The sequence below is a fragment of the Mesoplodon bidens genome (genome assembly GCF_964165515.1).
Source record: "Mesoplodon bidens genome assembly, chromosome: 10".
Taxonomy (NCBI): Eukaryota; Metazoa; Chordata; class Mammalia; order Artiodactyla; family Ziphiidae; genus Mesoplodon; species Mesoplodon bidens.
The window spans coordinates 65,069,338-65,084,356 of record NC_138172.1 but is presented as its reverse complement, the minus strand read 5'-3'; the positions used below and the strand labels follow the sequence as shown (position 1 = coordinate 65,084,356).

The 15,019-nt window shown below is 45.6% G+C and overlaps 1 protein-coding gene across 2 annotated transcripts in view; it reads left to right on the top strand.

Annotated features, from left to right (window-relative positions):
* The window catches only part of LRRC1 (leucine rich repeat containing 1), a 128,916-nt gene that overhangs the window by 101,640 nt on the left and 12,257 nt on the right, over positions 1–15,019 (top strand). For both annotated transcript variants that reach the window (XM_081245128.1, XM_081245129.1), the window contains 3 exons: positions 1,041–1,185; positions 3,852–3,970; positions 5,660–5,743. In XM_081245128.1, coding sequence (XP_081101254.1) covers positions 1,041–1,185; positions 3,852–3,970; positions 5,660–5,743 — 348 coding nt within the window. The remainder of the gene's footprint in view (positions 1–1,040; positions 1,186–3,851; positions 3,971–5,659; positions 5,744–15,019) is intronic.

Sequence of the window (15,019 nt, the reverse complement as noted above, 5' to 3'; positions counted from 1 at the left end):
GCATGAAAAAGTGGAAGAACCTCAGGGGCCTGGCATGAAATTAGTAGAAATGTAGTCTGATTTCCTACAGGCAGGAAATGCAGGGGTGGGGCTCACAGGATGTATATTAGGTGGGAGATAAACTTGGAAGAATCGATCAGGCCCAATTCAATGCCGGTTGAGGAGTTTGTGCTTATGTAGCCATCAGGGAGCCACTGGAGTTAGAGGAGGGGTCTGATTCCGTGACTGGAGCGATGTTTACTGGAGGGAAAGATGGAGGCATGGTTTGTAAACAGACGTGGGCAGAGGATGCCCAGACCAGTCCGGGTGGGAGGGTACTGCGAGTGGGAACGCAACAGACTGGCAATGGCATGGAACAGTGGAGGCGGTTATCAGAGAGAAACTGTGCCCTTGGAGAGCAGAAGGGTACGATCTCTCTTGAATGGAATGTGAGACTCATAGAGGCACCTCCCTCACTCCTGGGTTGGCTCTTCTGCTTCAAAGCAGTCTGCCTTTCTTGTCTCGGGTGTTAACGGTGTCGGAGGGTCTGTGTGCTCCACACAGACTGGCTGGGGAGCAGACGCACCGATGTTGTAACAAGCGCTGTCTGTCATGGGAGATAGAAAGTGGATGGTTTCCTTCCAGGACATCTCAGGCTTGCTCTCAAGTGCGCGCTGCCTTCTGAGTGATTGATTCCAAACTTGGAGAGCTGGATTCTAGCCTCCTTTTTTTTTTTCCTCCCCTAATTTGTGGGACCTTAATTTGTGGGACTCATCTTCTCTTGGTGCCAACCTCCTGATCTTATTAAGGGAGTGATTCCTCACCTGCGTGACGTCAGAGGGCTTGGCGTCCCTCCCAGCTCCGTGTGTGTGATTCACACCGCTTTCAGTTTTCATTGGAAGGGAGTCTGGAAACTTACCCCTGCCTTCACACTCACACCGGCGCTAGGGAAACATCCTTAGGACCACTCTGGGATCCGATTTTGAAAAATCGCTGTAACAAATTCCTCCGTACCGTGGCAGGTTCAGGCATGACTTTCTTTTCCTGTGTTGTTGATGTAGGAAATAGGAAATCTGAAGAACCTACTCTGCTTAGATGTCTCTGAAAACAGGTTGGAAAGACTTCCCGAAGAAATCAGTGGCCTGACTTCGTTAACGGATTTAGTCATTTCCCAGAACTTGTTAGAAACACTCCCGGATGGCATTGGTGAGTATTGAAAATAACTAACTACCAAGGTGCTGGCTCTTCTCAGGTGCTGGGGACGTGATTCCTTCAGTCATTTGTTTTTAAGGAAGGAAAGCAAGGAATATTGAATACAATTAAAGTTTCTCCATATGCAAGCGTTTCTGTCGCCCTGGTCTGGTAGCAGTTATAAGTGTTGGCCCCTGTCTACTTCCTCCGCATCTTGTTTCCATGATTTCGGTAGGGATGAGCCCAAATCACAGAATGTGTTTCGGACATATGAACAACCACTAAGACATTTCTAATTGAGCATCGTAAATAGTTTATGGGAAACGACCTTTGACCTTATGGTGTGACCCAAGTAAGGGCTGTTACAGGGAGAGTGGCTGTTGTATGGAACCTTTTCTGGTCTATCGAGAATCATCTTTTCCTTGAACCATTCTTTGCCATTTCCCTTAAAAAACAATCCAGACGTTTCCTTTACCATAAAGGAACACAGCCCAGGGTGAGAAAATAAATGCAAACAGAGAAGATATAAACAGACATACGCCGTCAGCTCCACCGTAGCCAAGCTGCCTAGAAATTGTAAGAAACTATATTTAACTGTGTGGTTGTCATAGGATAGCTGTCTCTGACCTTCACTTGTCTTCAGAACATCAAAGGGAGTTTGGAGAAGGTTTTCAGTAGTTGGAGAAGCTGTGTGACAGAGGACCCCTTCCTTTCTGGTATTTGGTCCAGATGATAATAGCGACCTGGCGGAAATACAGGCTCTGCCTTTTGGTTGAGGCTGGTTGGGAAATTGATGGGGACTTTGACTCCAGGTAGAAACATTTGCTGAGAATCATATATGGCATCGGAAAGCAGTTGTAGGGACTGGGGATGTTTTATCATTGGGGAAAGGGAGAAATAGGAGTCATGAGACAGTTGATGTCAAGCCTTTGAAAGGCTGTCAGGTAGAAGGAGATTTATTCCGTCTTCTAGTTCAAGTGGGTGAAAGGAAAGGGTTGCGAATCTCAATTTGATTTAAGAAAGAGCTTAAAATACATCTGTTATGAATCAGTTTGGGCTGCTTAGTGAAGAAATGAGCCTCCCATCACTAGAAGTATTCGAGGAAAGGCTGTCGGACCACTTGTCAGAGATGTTGTTGAGGAGATTCTTGGAGTGAGCTCTGTCAGCTGTAGGGTTCCATGCCCCACAGAGGATATGGGTCTCCTGGCCTGAGGACTGGGGGGGACTCTCTGGAAACAGTGTTAGTTGGTACTGATTGTGCTAAACAAGGAGCCTAGCAATCGGTGAGTTCCTCTGCCTTGCCCTGGGACCGCACGCAAAGCGAGTTCATCCCTTCAGCATCTGCATGTCTCCAGCTTTATGTCTCTCTCTCTTTTTTTTTTTTTTTCTGTACGCGGGCCTCTCACTGCTGTGGCCTCTCCCGTTGCGGAGCACAGGCTCCGGACACACAGGCTCCGCGGCCATGGCTCGCGGGCCCAGCCGCTCCGCGGCATGTGGGATCTTCCGGGATCGGGGCACGAACCCGCGTCCCCTGCATCGGCAGGCGGACTCTCAACCACTGCGCCACCAGGGAAGCCCTATGTCTCTTTTATGATAGAGGCTGTTCTCCGATTTTCCTGGGGACAGTGTCATCACGCCGGCCACTCTCTGTGGGTAACAAGGACCTCTGCTCCGTAGGCTCAGCCCCTGACGAAGTAGTAGTTGAAAGTGAGAGAATCTGGTGATGCAGGATCTCCTCCACCCCGCGGGGGCTGAGGAGGCTGCAGTAAACCCCAGTTCCTTCCCCGTGGCCTGAGGGCATTGCCCCTGAGTCCGTTTTCCCCGCCCAGAGTGAAATAGATCAGCCTTAATGTGGCTTTTCAAAGATTACCATCTTTTTTTCAAAAATTTATTTATTTTTGGCTACGTTGGCTGCGTTGCTGTGTGCGGGCTTTCTCTAGTTGCGGCGAGCGGGGATTTCTCTTTGTTGCGGTGCACGGGCTTCTTATTGCGGTGACTTCTCTTGCTGTGGAGCACAGGCTCTAGGCGTGTGGGCTTCAGTAGTTGTGGTGCATGGGCTCAGTAGTTGTGGCTCGCGGGCTGTAGAGCACAGGCTCAGTAGTTGTGGCACACGGGCTTAGTTGCTCCGCGGCATGTGGGATCTTCCTGGACCAGGGCTCACACCCGTGTCCCCTGCATTGGCAGGCGGATTCTTAATCACTGCGCCACCAGGGAAGCCCAAAGATTACCATCTGACTCTGCATTGACAGAAATACTTCATTGTAGGGGTCTTCACTGAGTCATCCACAGGTGATAGAATAAACTGCACTGCACTGTCTTTTGTTTTTAGTGAGGATGATTGTTAGAGTAACATTAAAGTCTCTCCTCTGTACATGAGACATTTCTTGTTCTTAAAGATCTATCAAGAGCCAGCTGTTTGTTTTTTTCTGAAATCTTTGGGCTTTGACTTATTTTTAGGTAGTGACTTTCCAAAGGATTTGCCGCTAATTGCTGACTGTTTCTGACATTCTGAACAAATGATTTTAACTCTCAACTGTTCGTGGTCGAAATGAGAATGATACAGTTTCATAATCTGAAAAGCTGGGTGAGGAAATCAAATGAGCAAGGACAGCTGATAGGAAATACCAAGCGGTGACCAGGAAAACAGTGATAGCTAATGAGTTTGAATAATGCTTTTACAGGAAAACTAAAGAAACTGTCGATCTTGAAGGTGGATCAGAACAGACTCGCCCAGTTGCCCGAGGCGGTTGGGGACTGTGAAAGCCTCACGGAATTGGTTCTTACGGAAAACCGGCTCCTGGTGAGTGTGGTTCCAGGGTCGGAGGGAGACTTATGATGTGGGTTCTGTATCACAAAGGCTCCTTAGGTTCGATTCTACTTGTTTGTAATTTGGGTAGACCAGATGGAAATTGCCTTACGTTGTAACTAACAAAGGGACCTGAGAAGCAAGTATGTGACATAAAGGTGATCCGTTTTGACATGTCCAGGTCCCCCATCAGAGAGTGTGTCCCCATTGTGATGCTTAGGGTACAGGGACTGAGCTGGACACTAGGGGGCCCAGGGAGGCAGGGGCGGGGTGGGGGGCCGGCCCAGTCGGTGGAAGTGCTGATGCCTCCATCGGGGAGTCCGAGGACGGGCCAGAGGGGGAGGGAATGGTGGTTGGCCTGGGAAGCCTTTGGAGCACTGGGGGTGGGGGGATGCTCTTTTGGAGGAGCCAGAGCACGGCTTTGACCTTGATCTCGCCCCATCTGAGAAGCTGGGTGAGGTAGTGCAGGTTCCCCGGGCTTGGACCAGAGAGAGGCCTCCGCATCCTCCCGGGGCAACACCTGCTGGGGCGGGTTCCCAGGGCGACGGCAAACCTCAGCTGCTTCTCGCCTCCTGCTGCTTCCTCTCTGTCCATTGTCCTTCACCTCCCACCCATCTGTTCCCCTTTCTCCTCTTGTCGTTGTCTTGTAGCTGCTGTTTTCTTTAGTTTATTTTCCTGCCATTCTCTTTTCTCTATATTTTGTCACTTTAGTTTTTACTCTACTTTCCTTTTTCCTTTTTTCTTCCGTTTTCTCCTCTCTTTATAAACAGAGTAAGTAATGCTCTTTAGGTGAAAAGATCAGAAGAAGACAGCAAGAGGGAGTGAAGGATGTAGAGTTGGTAGTGTGGGGTGTGCCGGGAGCACCTCCCCTCAGACAGGATAGCGGTCTCCTTGGGCAGGTTGGGTGGGAGGGACTAGGCTCTCCTTCCTTGTTTCTGGGTTTAGAATTACAGATGGTAGGGACTTCCCTGGCGGTCCAGTGGTTAAGACTTCGCCTCCCAATGCAGGGGGTGTGTGTTCCATCCCTGGTCGGGGAGCTGGGATCCCACATGCCTCACGGCCAAAAGACCGAAACATAGAACAGAAGCAATATTGTAACAAATTCAATAAAGACTTTAAAAATGGTCCATGTCAAAAAAAAAAAAGAAAACGGAATTACAGATGGTAGTCATAGCAGTCAGAAAAATAATATTCATCCCTGATTCCATCAGGGTTGAAGACCCCCCCCGCACCAGCCCGGGTGGCCCCGCTACTTCCCCCAGCCTCATGGCCCCCCCGCTCGGGTTCTCACTGCCTGCTGAGCTCTCTGGCCTCCACAGGCATCTAAGCCACCATCTCTTGGGGTTCTCAGAGGTGCAGGCGGGGAAGGGATGAATCTCGAGTTTGCAGATTTCACTTCGTTGACTTGAAGAGCCTTCATTACCTCTTTTACTTGGTGTTTCTCTGTTCCCAGGCCTGTGCCTTTGACGTCATTTCATTGAAACATACTCTCATTTCTACAAAAATACAAAATATTAGATGCCACATCCCCCAAGTGAGTGTTACAGACACCTGATATTCAGGAAGAACCGTCACTTCTCTTACTGGATGAGATTAGATTCTCTCAGTTCTTGAAAAGATGTTTTACTCTGAGCCGTGTGAAAAGTATGCATTAAGTTAATAACAAAAATGTTACTTTAACAGACTTTACCTAAGAGCATTGGAAAACTTAAGAAGTTGAGCAACTTGAATGCAGACAGAAATAAATTAGTGTCTTTACCAAAAGAGGTACGTGCTTTTAAGAAAATAATATAATAATAATTATAAAGAAATAATAACACATAAGGGGTCAAAGATGTCAACTACTTTAAAAGACTTATGTGATGCTTTTTAAAGGTGTAAACTCTGGTCTGTGGATTCAGGGATGGGTGGAGGAATTGTATCAAAGAATGACCATCAGTACCATTAAGGAGAGTATGTGGGTCCAGATGACTGTGAGCAGAGTTGGGAAAGGTGAATTTGTAGGGGGACAGAGAGAATGACATTTTGGGGTTGACCTAGGAGAACAGTGACACCACGGACAGGAAGGGGTGATCTGGGAGTTGGGCAGAGGAAGGGGATGACTTTGGGTTTGACTGGGTTTAATGAGGAGTTAAACTGTCCCATAACCGTTGGGGTCATAAAAACGGATCTTGATGGAGTGTCTTCCTGGGCAGAGGCTTGCCTCTGGGAGAGAGGGAGTGAGACCTCCAAGTAGAGGAGGACGCCCGGGAAGGTCGGGCCAGGCTCTTAGGATTTTTTGGTCAGTGCTCCAAGCAGGAGAAAAGAGACAGTCACCATCGTTTGCAGGCATAGCTGTGCAGCTTAGTGGCATTTCAGTTCTGGCAAAGGAGGTGCCAGTACTGAGAATGGGGAGGAAACCTGAGACAGATCACACAGGGAGGCGTCTGGGCCATTGTTTAAAAGGAAGGCTCGCTTTCTATTTGGAACCAGGAGAACCTGATTGGAAATGGGTCATACTGAGCTTGATTTTTTATTAGCAATAGAGCCTAAAATAAAGTTTAAGATGCCGTTTCTCCACTCTCCCCCCGGCTCCGGCCCATCAAGTGAGCTGTTGGTGAGCCCCTCCCCCTGGCCAAGGCCTCATATGAAAAGGTGCTGTGTCCTCTGATGTGATGACCACTGGCCAGGCGTGGTTTCCTCCTTATTTCTCTGTTTGACCCTTTCTAACATCTGTTTTGGAATAGTTTCAAAGCTGCCCTCCAACCAGCCAGAGCTCAAGGGGTTCTTATACTCCCAGGGCCGCTTCTCTGGGTGTCCGACTTGGCTTGGTCTCTTCTTTCCCTTCCCCATCTGGCTGTTCTACTCTCGGCAGCCCAGGCTTGTCCCTGGGTGAGAACAGCCAGCCTTCCTGAGTGGAAGCATAAGGATGTTTGTTATAAATGTGACTACGTTCTGTTTCCAGCAGAAAGACCTAAATCTCCATCTCAGCTTAACTGGGACACAAGAGAGTCTGCTCATCAAAATGTTTTGGTTCCAGTCCCAAAGCAATAAACCGAAACACAGAGCTGGTGTTCTGAGCATTTAATTGTACTCTTGTTGGAGAACACGTGTGGATGGGTGTAGATCGGACACATAAACATATGCAGAGAGAAGTAGAAAAGATTCATGACTTCCTTTCTCAATGCCCTGCACTACACTAGGTGCTGTTGTGTATGTTCATTGAATCGACACAGCAGCTTTTTGAGGCCGTGAGGATTTCCTCACTTTACAGATGAGGAAACTGAGGCTGGTGAGAAGCTTTCCCCACCGGGGCTCACAGAGCTGGGAGTCGGGAGAATGGGTTCCAGACGTGTCCCCAGATGGCCAAGCCCATAAAAGCAGATTGAACCTACCTTTTCATCGCTGTGACCTTGACGTAAGGCAGGACCTTGATTGGGTAAAGGAAGGTCAAATCATCTTTAGTTTGGACACTTTAGAAAATTAATACATTTGAGGAATAGTTTCAGTAAGGGCCAAAGAGAGGGCTTCTGAGTATGATGTTAATCCCCAGCAAGGTCACCACCCACCTGCCATGTCCTCATCCCTCTCTTTGGATCTGCTCTTTCAAAGGAACACATTTTAGACAAGAATGCGAGGAGTTTCTACTTGTAAACTGTCCCCATCATATTAGCATCAGCCCTGTTTTCACTCTGAGAGAATGAAATTATTGATATGATCGCTTTCCTGGCATTTGGAGTTTCATCAAGGAATGAAGTTTGTGCCTTTTCCTTCAGCTGCCCGAGAAAGCAGAGCTGTTTAGGACCCCAGGGACTGGCTCTTTTCTAGCCCATTTCACTCTGACTCACATACTCTGAGCTCCCAGGCTAGGACGTGTCCCAATTCTGCTGTGGGTCCCAGCTTGGTGACCCTGCAGAAATGGGCAGTGCTGGCCTCTGACCCTCGGGCTGAGCTGCCAAATCATCGATGGGCCCCTCACCTTGAACGGGGTCTTGTTTGTTGGTCTGGTGTGAGTGTGAATGTGTGTGCAGGGGGAAGGCCACGTGTGTGCATACACTCTGCCTCCAAGCTTGATACCATCCCATCAAATCCTGCACTCTCCTGATTGGATTCTTTTCTTTCCAAACATGATTACTTCCTCTTGAACAATTAAGTCTCACGCATGACACATCTAAACTGAAATGCTGACCAATTCCATTTATATGCCCCAAATCCATAGTTGTATTAATGGCCATTGGTCTGGTGTGCTGTGTAGTTCTTCCTCTTTTTTGTCTTTTTTCCCCCCATTTGATAGTATCACATATTGTCAGTTTTACAGCACAGTTCCTTCGTCTATAGCAGCATTTATTTGCATTTTTTTCCCAAATGGTTGAGGGGAAAATGTTTGCACTGTGCGGGTCACGATAATAGATTCTGTTTGTGTTGTGTGGTGTTATATGTAGTAAACATTTGCAAATCAATGAATGTCTCTTGTTTTCTTAATTGTTAGCTGCTTGGAAATTTAGAAAAGTCAGGTAAACTTGCAATCTTGTAAGTATTGTTCAGACCACAGTTGCATCTCTGACTTCCATTCTGCTTCTCAAATGCATGAAGATTCAGATCGGCTGACAGCTTTGTGTGCTCTTCATTGTAAAACATTGGACATTTTCCTCGAAACTCAGTTTTTATTTTTGTTTCTTTAAATGACTGCATGGCCTGGAACCTGGTTTTGCTATGTGTTTGTCAGATTTGTTCCGATTACTCTCTCTCAAAAGAATGCTTTTCTGTGAATTACATCTTAAGTTATTCAGAAATTCTGAAAGGCATACCTTGGGGGCTCATCTGCCTTCATCAAATTCTACTTTGTTGGCACGACTTTGTCTCTGAGGGACAGGCTAGATTCGCTTTATTTGCTACATGTGGCATGCTTCTGATTTTTCAAACCACTTACTTGCGTCTTTTATTTCTCATCCCGTTGCTCAAGTACATATGTTTCTGTGATAAGGAAGTTCCTAAAAAACCTTGTTTTTGGTGGAGGGAAGAATTAAGGGGAAGAGACTCTGATTCGTGGATAGACAAGACATCAGTGTATGTGTGATCATGGGTATGAAGATAGACACCTTATCGTATTTCCAGCCACATCTTATCGTTAAATAACCTAGACCACAGAGAGTTTCTGTCTGGAAGAAATAGAGTATATATCCAAGTTTAGGGCTTAGTCTCTTGTCTCCATTAAGTCAAAATGGAAGTGACTCTACCTACATCATACCTGTCCAGTCAGATGAGACAAGGGAGGATTTGCAGATCATTCGTCAAAGCTTTCCTTTATCAGGCAATCTGTAAACACGAATCACCCACAGATATTATTGTGCTATTCAGAAATGTCCATGGTGATAGAGTATTCATTTTGTGGATAGCTTTCTGCCTTCTTATTAGTACAATTTAAAATTCTTCTAGAGTAAGTTCCCATGATGTTCTAAAGTGAATTACTGGTAAATAAAAAAGATATGACAAAACCTAAAAATGCTAGAATTAAAAAAAAAAAGAAAAAAGCTGACCGTTCGGTTTCAGGATAGAGAAGGCATTCCTAAACTTGAAAGAGGAAATAACTCATAAAAGAAACAGTTGATGGACTTGTCTACGTGAAAATGAGACTTCTGACCTTCAAGAAAATAAAGACAGGCTGGGGGAAGGGTGACGTTTATGGCATCACATGTGAAGGCTGTCTTTCCTTACTCTGTTAGAAATTCTTTCACATCATTGAGAAAAGACATGTACCCACTCTAGAAAAGTGGACAGAAAGAAAAGCATAGAACCCCCCACAAAAACCAGGAAGTGATTCACAGGAGAAAAAAATAGAAATGACTTTTAATGTGAAATCATTATTCAAAAAATGTTAATTGAAGCATTTTCACCTATCAAATTTTCAAGATTTAAAAACTATAATAATATACCAAATATTGATGAGAGTACAGGAAAGTGCTTGTTATCATGGAAATATAAATTATTATGGCTTCTCTGGAAGGGAATTTGGTAGTAGTATTAAAATTTTGAAAAATATGCATACCCTTTTTTTTTTTGGCTGTACGCGGGCCTCTCACCATTGAGGCCTCTCCCGTTGCGGAGCACAGGCTCCAGACGCGCAGGCTCAGCGGCCATGGCTCACGGGCCCAGCCGCTCCACAGCATGTGGGCTCTTCCCGGACCGGGGCACGAACCCGCGTCCCCTGCATCGGCAGGCGAACTCTCAACCACTGCGCCACCAGGGAAGCCCTGCATACCCTTTGATTCTGTAATTCCACTTACTGGAATTTATCCTAGGAGAACAATTATGAATGTACACTGAGAATCATGCACGAGATTATTTCTCCCAGTGTATGCAGGAGCATCTAACGTGTCCCAGGCACCATGCCAAACATGTCCGGAGGCAGCTGACATGTGCCAGGCCCTGTGTCAAGTGCCTTCAGGCTAATTCTTGTCTGATTTTCACAACAATTCAATGAGGTATAGGTAAATCATCATCAGCATCCAACAGATATTGATTTCTGAACTAAGACTCAGAGAGGTTAAGTAACTTGCCCAGGATCACAGAGCAAAGAAATGGTAGAACTAATTAGCAGTGTCTACAGTGGTGATCTGCTAAGTAATCTGTGATACATTACGTAGAAGGAAATAACTATGTGGTCAGTAAAAATTCTGTTAGAAGCAAAACGACATGGGAAGACATTCTTGATTCTGTATGCAAACAAAGGTGCTAAAGATCATAGGGCTGGTCCTAATTCTGTTGGAGTGCATATTTATAATCATAAATGCATGGCATTTGAACCTAAAAATGTTAAGACCGATTATCCCTTCGTGGCAGGATTTGGTTTGAGTTATTTTCTCATTGTGCTTTCGTGCGTGTGTGTATGTGGTTTTTATTTTCCAGTCAACTAAGTTACTTTCTTATAATTAGAAGAATGCTGTCGCTGTTAGTGGATATTTTGATGTCAGTGGCCCAACAATTCAGGGAGTCCCAAAACCACATGGTTTCCAAAATATTTCTGGAGCAGGGAACATTTGAATAATATGCCACAGATGATCATGGGAAAGGCAAAAAATAGTCTTTGGTTTCTAAAATTATACCTCATGTTATTTCTGTTCAAATAGGATTTTGACCAGATTTTGCTTATTGTACATTTTCCCTCTTGCCAGTGAAATGTGGGTTCAGTTCTGCTACAAATAACATTGAAAGGAAGATGCCGAAGGAAAATGAAAGTTCCTTTCCACTCGGGGCAGGTATTCACAAGGCAGGCTATAGGCAAAGGTGACCAATACAGGCTTTCTCTTTGAGTCATGCAATCTGTCTGATAATCTCCTTTAAGCTGTCACCTGCAGGCAGTTAATATTCAGGGAAGGTTGACCTTACTGAAGGTTTGCTCAGTGATCTGCAGGTCCCATATCCTTGAGATGGATCAGATCAGTGCCAAAGAGTTAAGGACAGTACTGTCTTGAATTAGGAGAACACAGAACAGCTCATCAAGGATCCTTAGCTACGTTCTGTAATTCTCAGAGAATCCAAGTCCAAGCCCTCGTATTCTTTTCTCTGGTGCTGCTATCCTTGTATGCTATTTTGTGGTTAAAGGGAGTTTGAAAATATCAGCTTCCTACGTAACTGGTAATAAGTTATTTAAACAGTGACTCTGCTTCCCAGAATTTCTAAGTGATGGAGACATTTTATCCTGTTGACCCGTAGGGAGCCTGTAAACTCTGCCTCCTGAACCCAAAAGAGAAAGCAGAAATACGTGCGAATGATGCAGAATGCTATACTGAACTCAGGCCAGTTCTTCACTCCTGTGAACACAAAATGTCACTGTGATGCACCGTCAGGGGGACAGTGTTTTAGGAGGTTCTGGGGCGTCCAGGGCAGAGGTGGGCAGCTTCAGCACAGTTCCAGCAACACGGCAGGGGCTCAGGTGTGGATAGCCTGTCACTGGGACCTGGGACTTTCACTTCTTGGAAAAACAACAGCTACGTTTATTTGGCAGCAGCAATAGGCCAGGTCCTAGGATAGGGGCTGTGATAGGTGGTTTCGTTCAATCTAGTGCTTATTGTTACTTTTGCTAAAGTAACATATCCAAATCCACAGGACCTAGGACGGAGCCTAAGTTCCACCCCTGGTCTGTGAGATCCCAGAGCGCCCCCTCTCCGTCACCCCGCATCCCCCCTCTGACGTCTGTGAAGAACTCTGTCTTTTGAATCATGGTTTTGACTGCTCGATCATCTTTTCCAAAAGCCAGAGCTTTGCGCCATGCCCTCCCAGCTGGCTTGGTGTGAGCGTGTCCTTTGCTTTTTGCCCCGTGAGGCAGCCCTCACACATTCAGCCCAGACGGGCTCTCTGTCCTGAAAACATGGCCAGTGGCGCTCAGAGGCCACTCACCTGCCTTGTCCACCCAGAGCGCCTGAGGCTCTTGGATACACTGCCTTCCTCCCCTTGACCTCTCAAAGGGTAGAGCGGGGAAGGAAAGAGAGAAAAATACATCACAGGCTGTAAACACGTAGGCAGTGCACACCCTCCACCGGGAGTTCCCGTTCTTTCCCCCAAGGTACGTAAGCGGTGTGAACTTGTCCGGAACTTATTGCACGGACGACTTTCAGAGACCTCTCTGACGCACTTTCATTAATTAATTTTTAGGAGTAGATGGTATAGGCACACGGTACAAATTGAAAATGTTCACATGGCGTATGCAACAGTAGGCCCCCCAAACAAAGACCCCACCGGTGGCGGGGGCAGCGGGCGGCTTCCTGACAAAGCGAAGCCCCAAATCACGATGCAGTCTCGGCTCTGTGTGTAAATAACCGATACTTTGCCTCCCAGGAGTCCAGATAAGCCCTGTCTCCTCAGAGCCAGGCCGGCATGAGGCGTGACCGGCCTCAGCCACGTGCTGACGCAGAAGGCGCCCCTCCTGGCTCTCAGACCCGGTGCGGATCCCCGTCCACATGGAGCGGGGCCGGGGCCCACGGGGACCTCCGCATGGGTCGATCTTTGTTGGGGTCACCTAAATTCATCAGAGCGAATCTAATCGTGTCGGTCCTCACACGATCCAGGGTGTCCAGGGTTTTGATTCCTTTCCTTCTGGGAGGTGCCTGGGCACCTGGGTTAAACTGATCCCCTTCCTCAAGGGAGGGAAGAATGCCAGGCCCCACAGAAGATGTGCCTCTTTTATGACATGTTAGTTACAAAATGTGAGAGGCTGTCCTAGTAACTCTTACCAGGGAAAAGAGTTTTGTGGTCTCCATTGTTACACATAGAAGCAGATGACAACTTTAAGTAACAGGCTTTCAGTAGTAAGTAAACAAATACAAGTGTGTAGACATACCTTCATGAGGAATGTTGGTAGGTAGCTGGGCTTCACCTTTGGGCAGAGAGGATGCCAAGCACCCTGATGACATGTAAGCGTGCAAATTAAACAGCCCCATCAAACGATCTGTCAGAGGGTTTGTATGGACCATAATTAGGAAGGAAACGGATTGACTTGGACCAGGGGTTCTGGGAAGGCTTTTCAGGGTAGAGGATGTTTAGCTAATTGGGGTGATGGTAAGATTTTAAAAAGACAGAAAGAACAAGGGTGTATCTATAAGAAACAGTGCGACGAAAAATACAAGATGTCTTTTAGGGGACAGTGAGCAAACCAGTTTTTCTGGGATGGGAAATGTGAATACTGAGAAACGAGGGGAACAGTACGTCTCTGGGTGTTTCCAGGTGACCAGAGAGGAATGAATGTTAGGCTGTGTTTTCTTGTGTGTTTAGTTTTCTTTTACATTCATTATGGTTACATGCTGTGGTTAAATATATTATTTCAAAATCCTTATATTAACTCCTAAGGGAAGACATAAAAAGATTGTGCACAAAGGTAATTTGTAGCAGTTTCATAAATGTGCATTCTGCTTTTTAAGATACAGACGTACATTGAAAAGGGCAGAAGGTATATTCAGATATGGATGAAGAGCCGGGTGTCTTGCTCCTCCTCTGGCGGAGGCTCTGGGGTATTTTTCCATGTATCAGAATCAATAGGTCCCTTCATCAGCCCTTTTCCCCAGCCTCCCTGAGTCAGAACAGCACATGTGTGGAGAGTGTAGCGTGGACGCAGGCCTGCGGGATGTTGTGTCTGGGACCCAGCTGGTTTTGCAACCCCTTCGTTCAGCTTTCCTGACCGTAGAAACCACAGACAGCTTATTCAAGAGAGTCCTTGAATTCTTTTGCGAAGACTAGACTCTTACTAAGCTCAGTTACCTTTGAATCGGTTACTTAAAATAAAAAGGGAATCAAATTTGGTGTGGACGCAGATGTCGACGTGTGCTTTCAGCAGTAGGTCATAGCGGACCGAATTCACTTCTTGCTAAAAGATGGTTCATTTTGCATTTGTCAAAGGGCAATGAATTTATCAAATTAAGTTGTGAATGACCAAAGGCTATTAAAAGATGTATGGTAGAAATCAATGTATCATCTCTCAGATGTTCTTCTTTTTCTTTTATTTTTAAAGAAACTGGAACACTGAAGTTAACATAATGGGCAGGTCTTCAAAGGGGTGTGTGTGTGTGTGTGTGTGTATCACCTTTGGCCTGACTTTTGATACCTAGAATTCTTTTTTTTAAATTTAATTTTTTATTAAAGTATAGTTGATTTACAATGTTGTGTTAGTTTCTGGTGTGCAGCAAAGTGATTCATATATATATATACACACACATATATATATATATCCTTTTTCATATTCTTTTCATATTCTTTTCCAACCTAGAATTCTTAAACTCCCATATTACCAAATACTATATGTCTGGACCTGTGTTGTCTGGTTAACATATTTAAAAGATGCAGTTGCATTAGGTAGCAGTAGAAAATGACTTTCTGTTCAGAATGCAGTTTTTGAATTGTATTGTTTATTTTCTTGACTTAATTTAGAACATACGTGTTTAATGTTTTGCAGAGATTTTTAAGCTTACTGGACGACTCAGTGTTTTATATGATTTAAATCAATCATAGCTGTTCATCAGTGAGACTTAAAGTTGTGTGATGTTATTTTGTGCATCCTTTTCATGCCATTCGGTG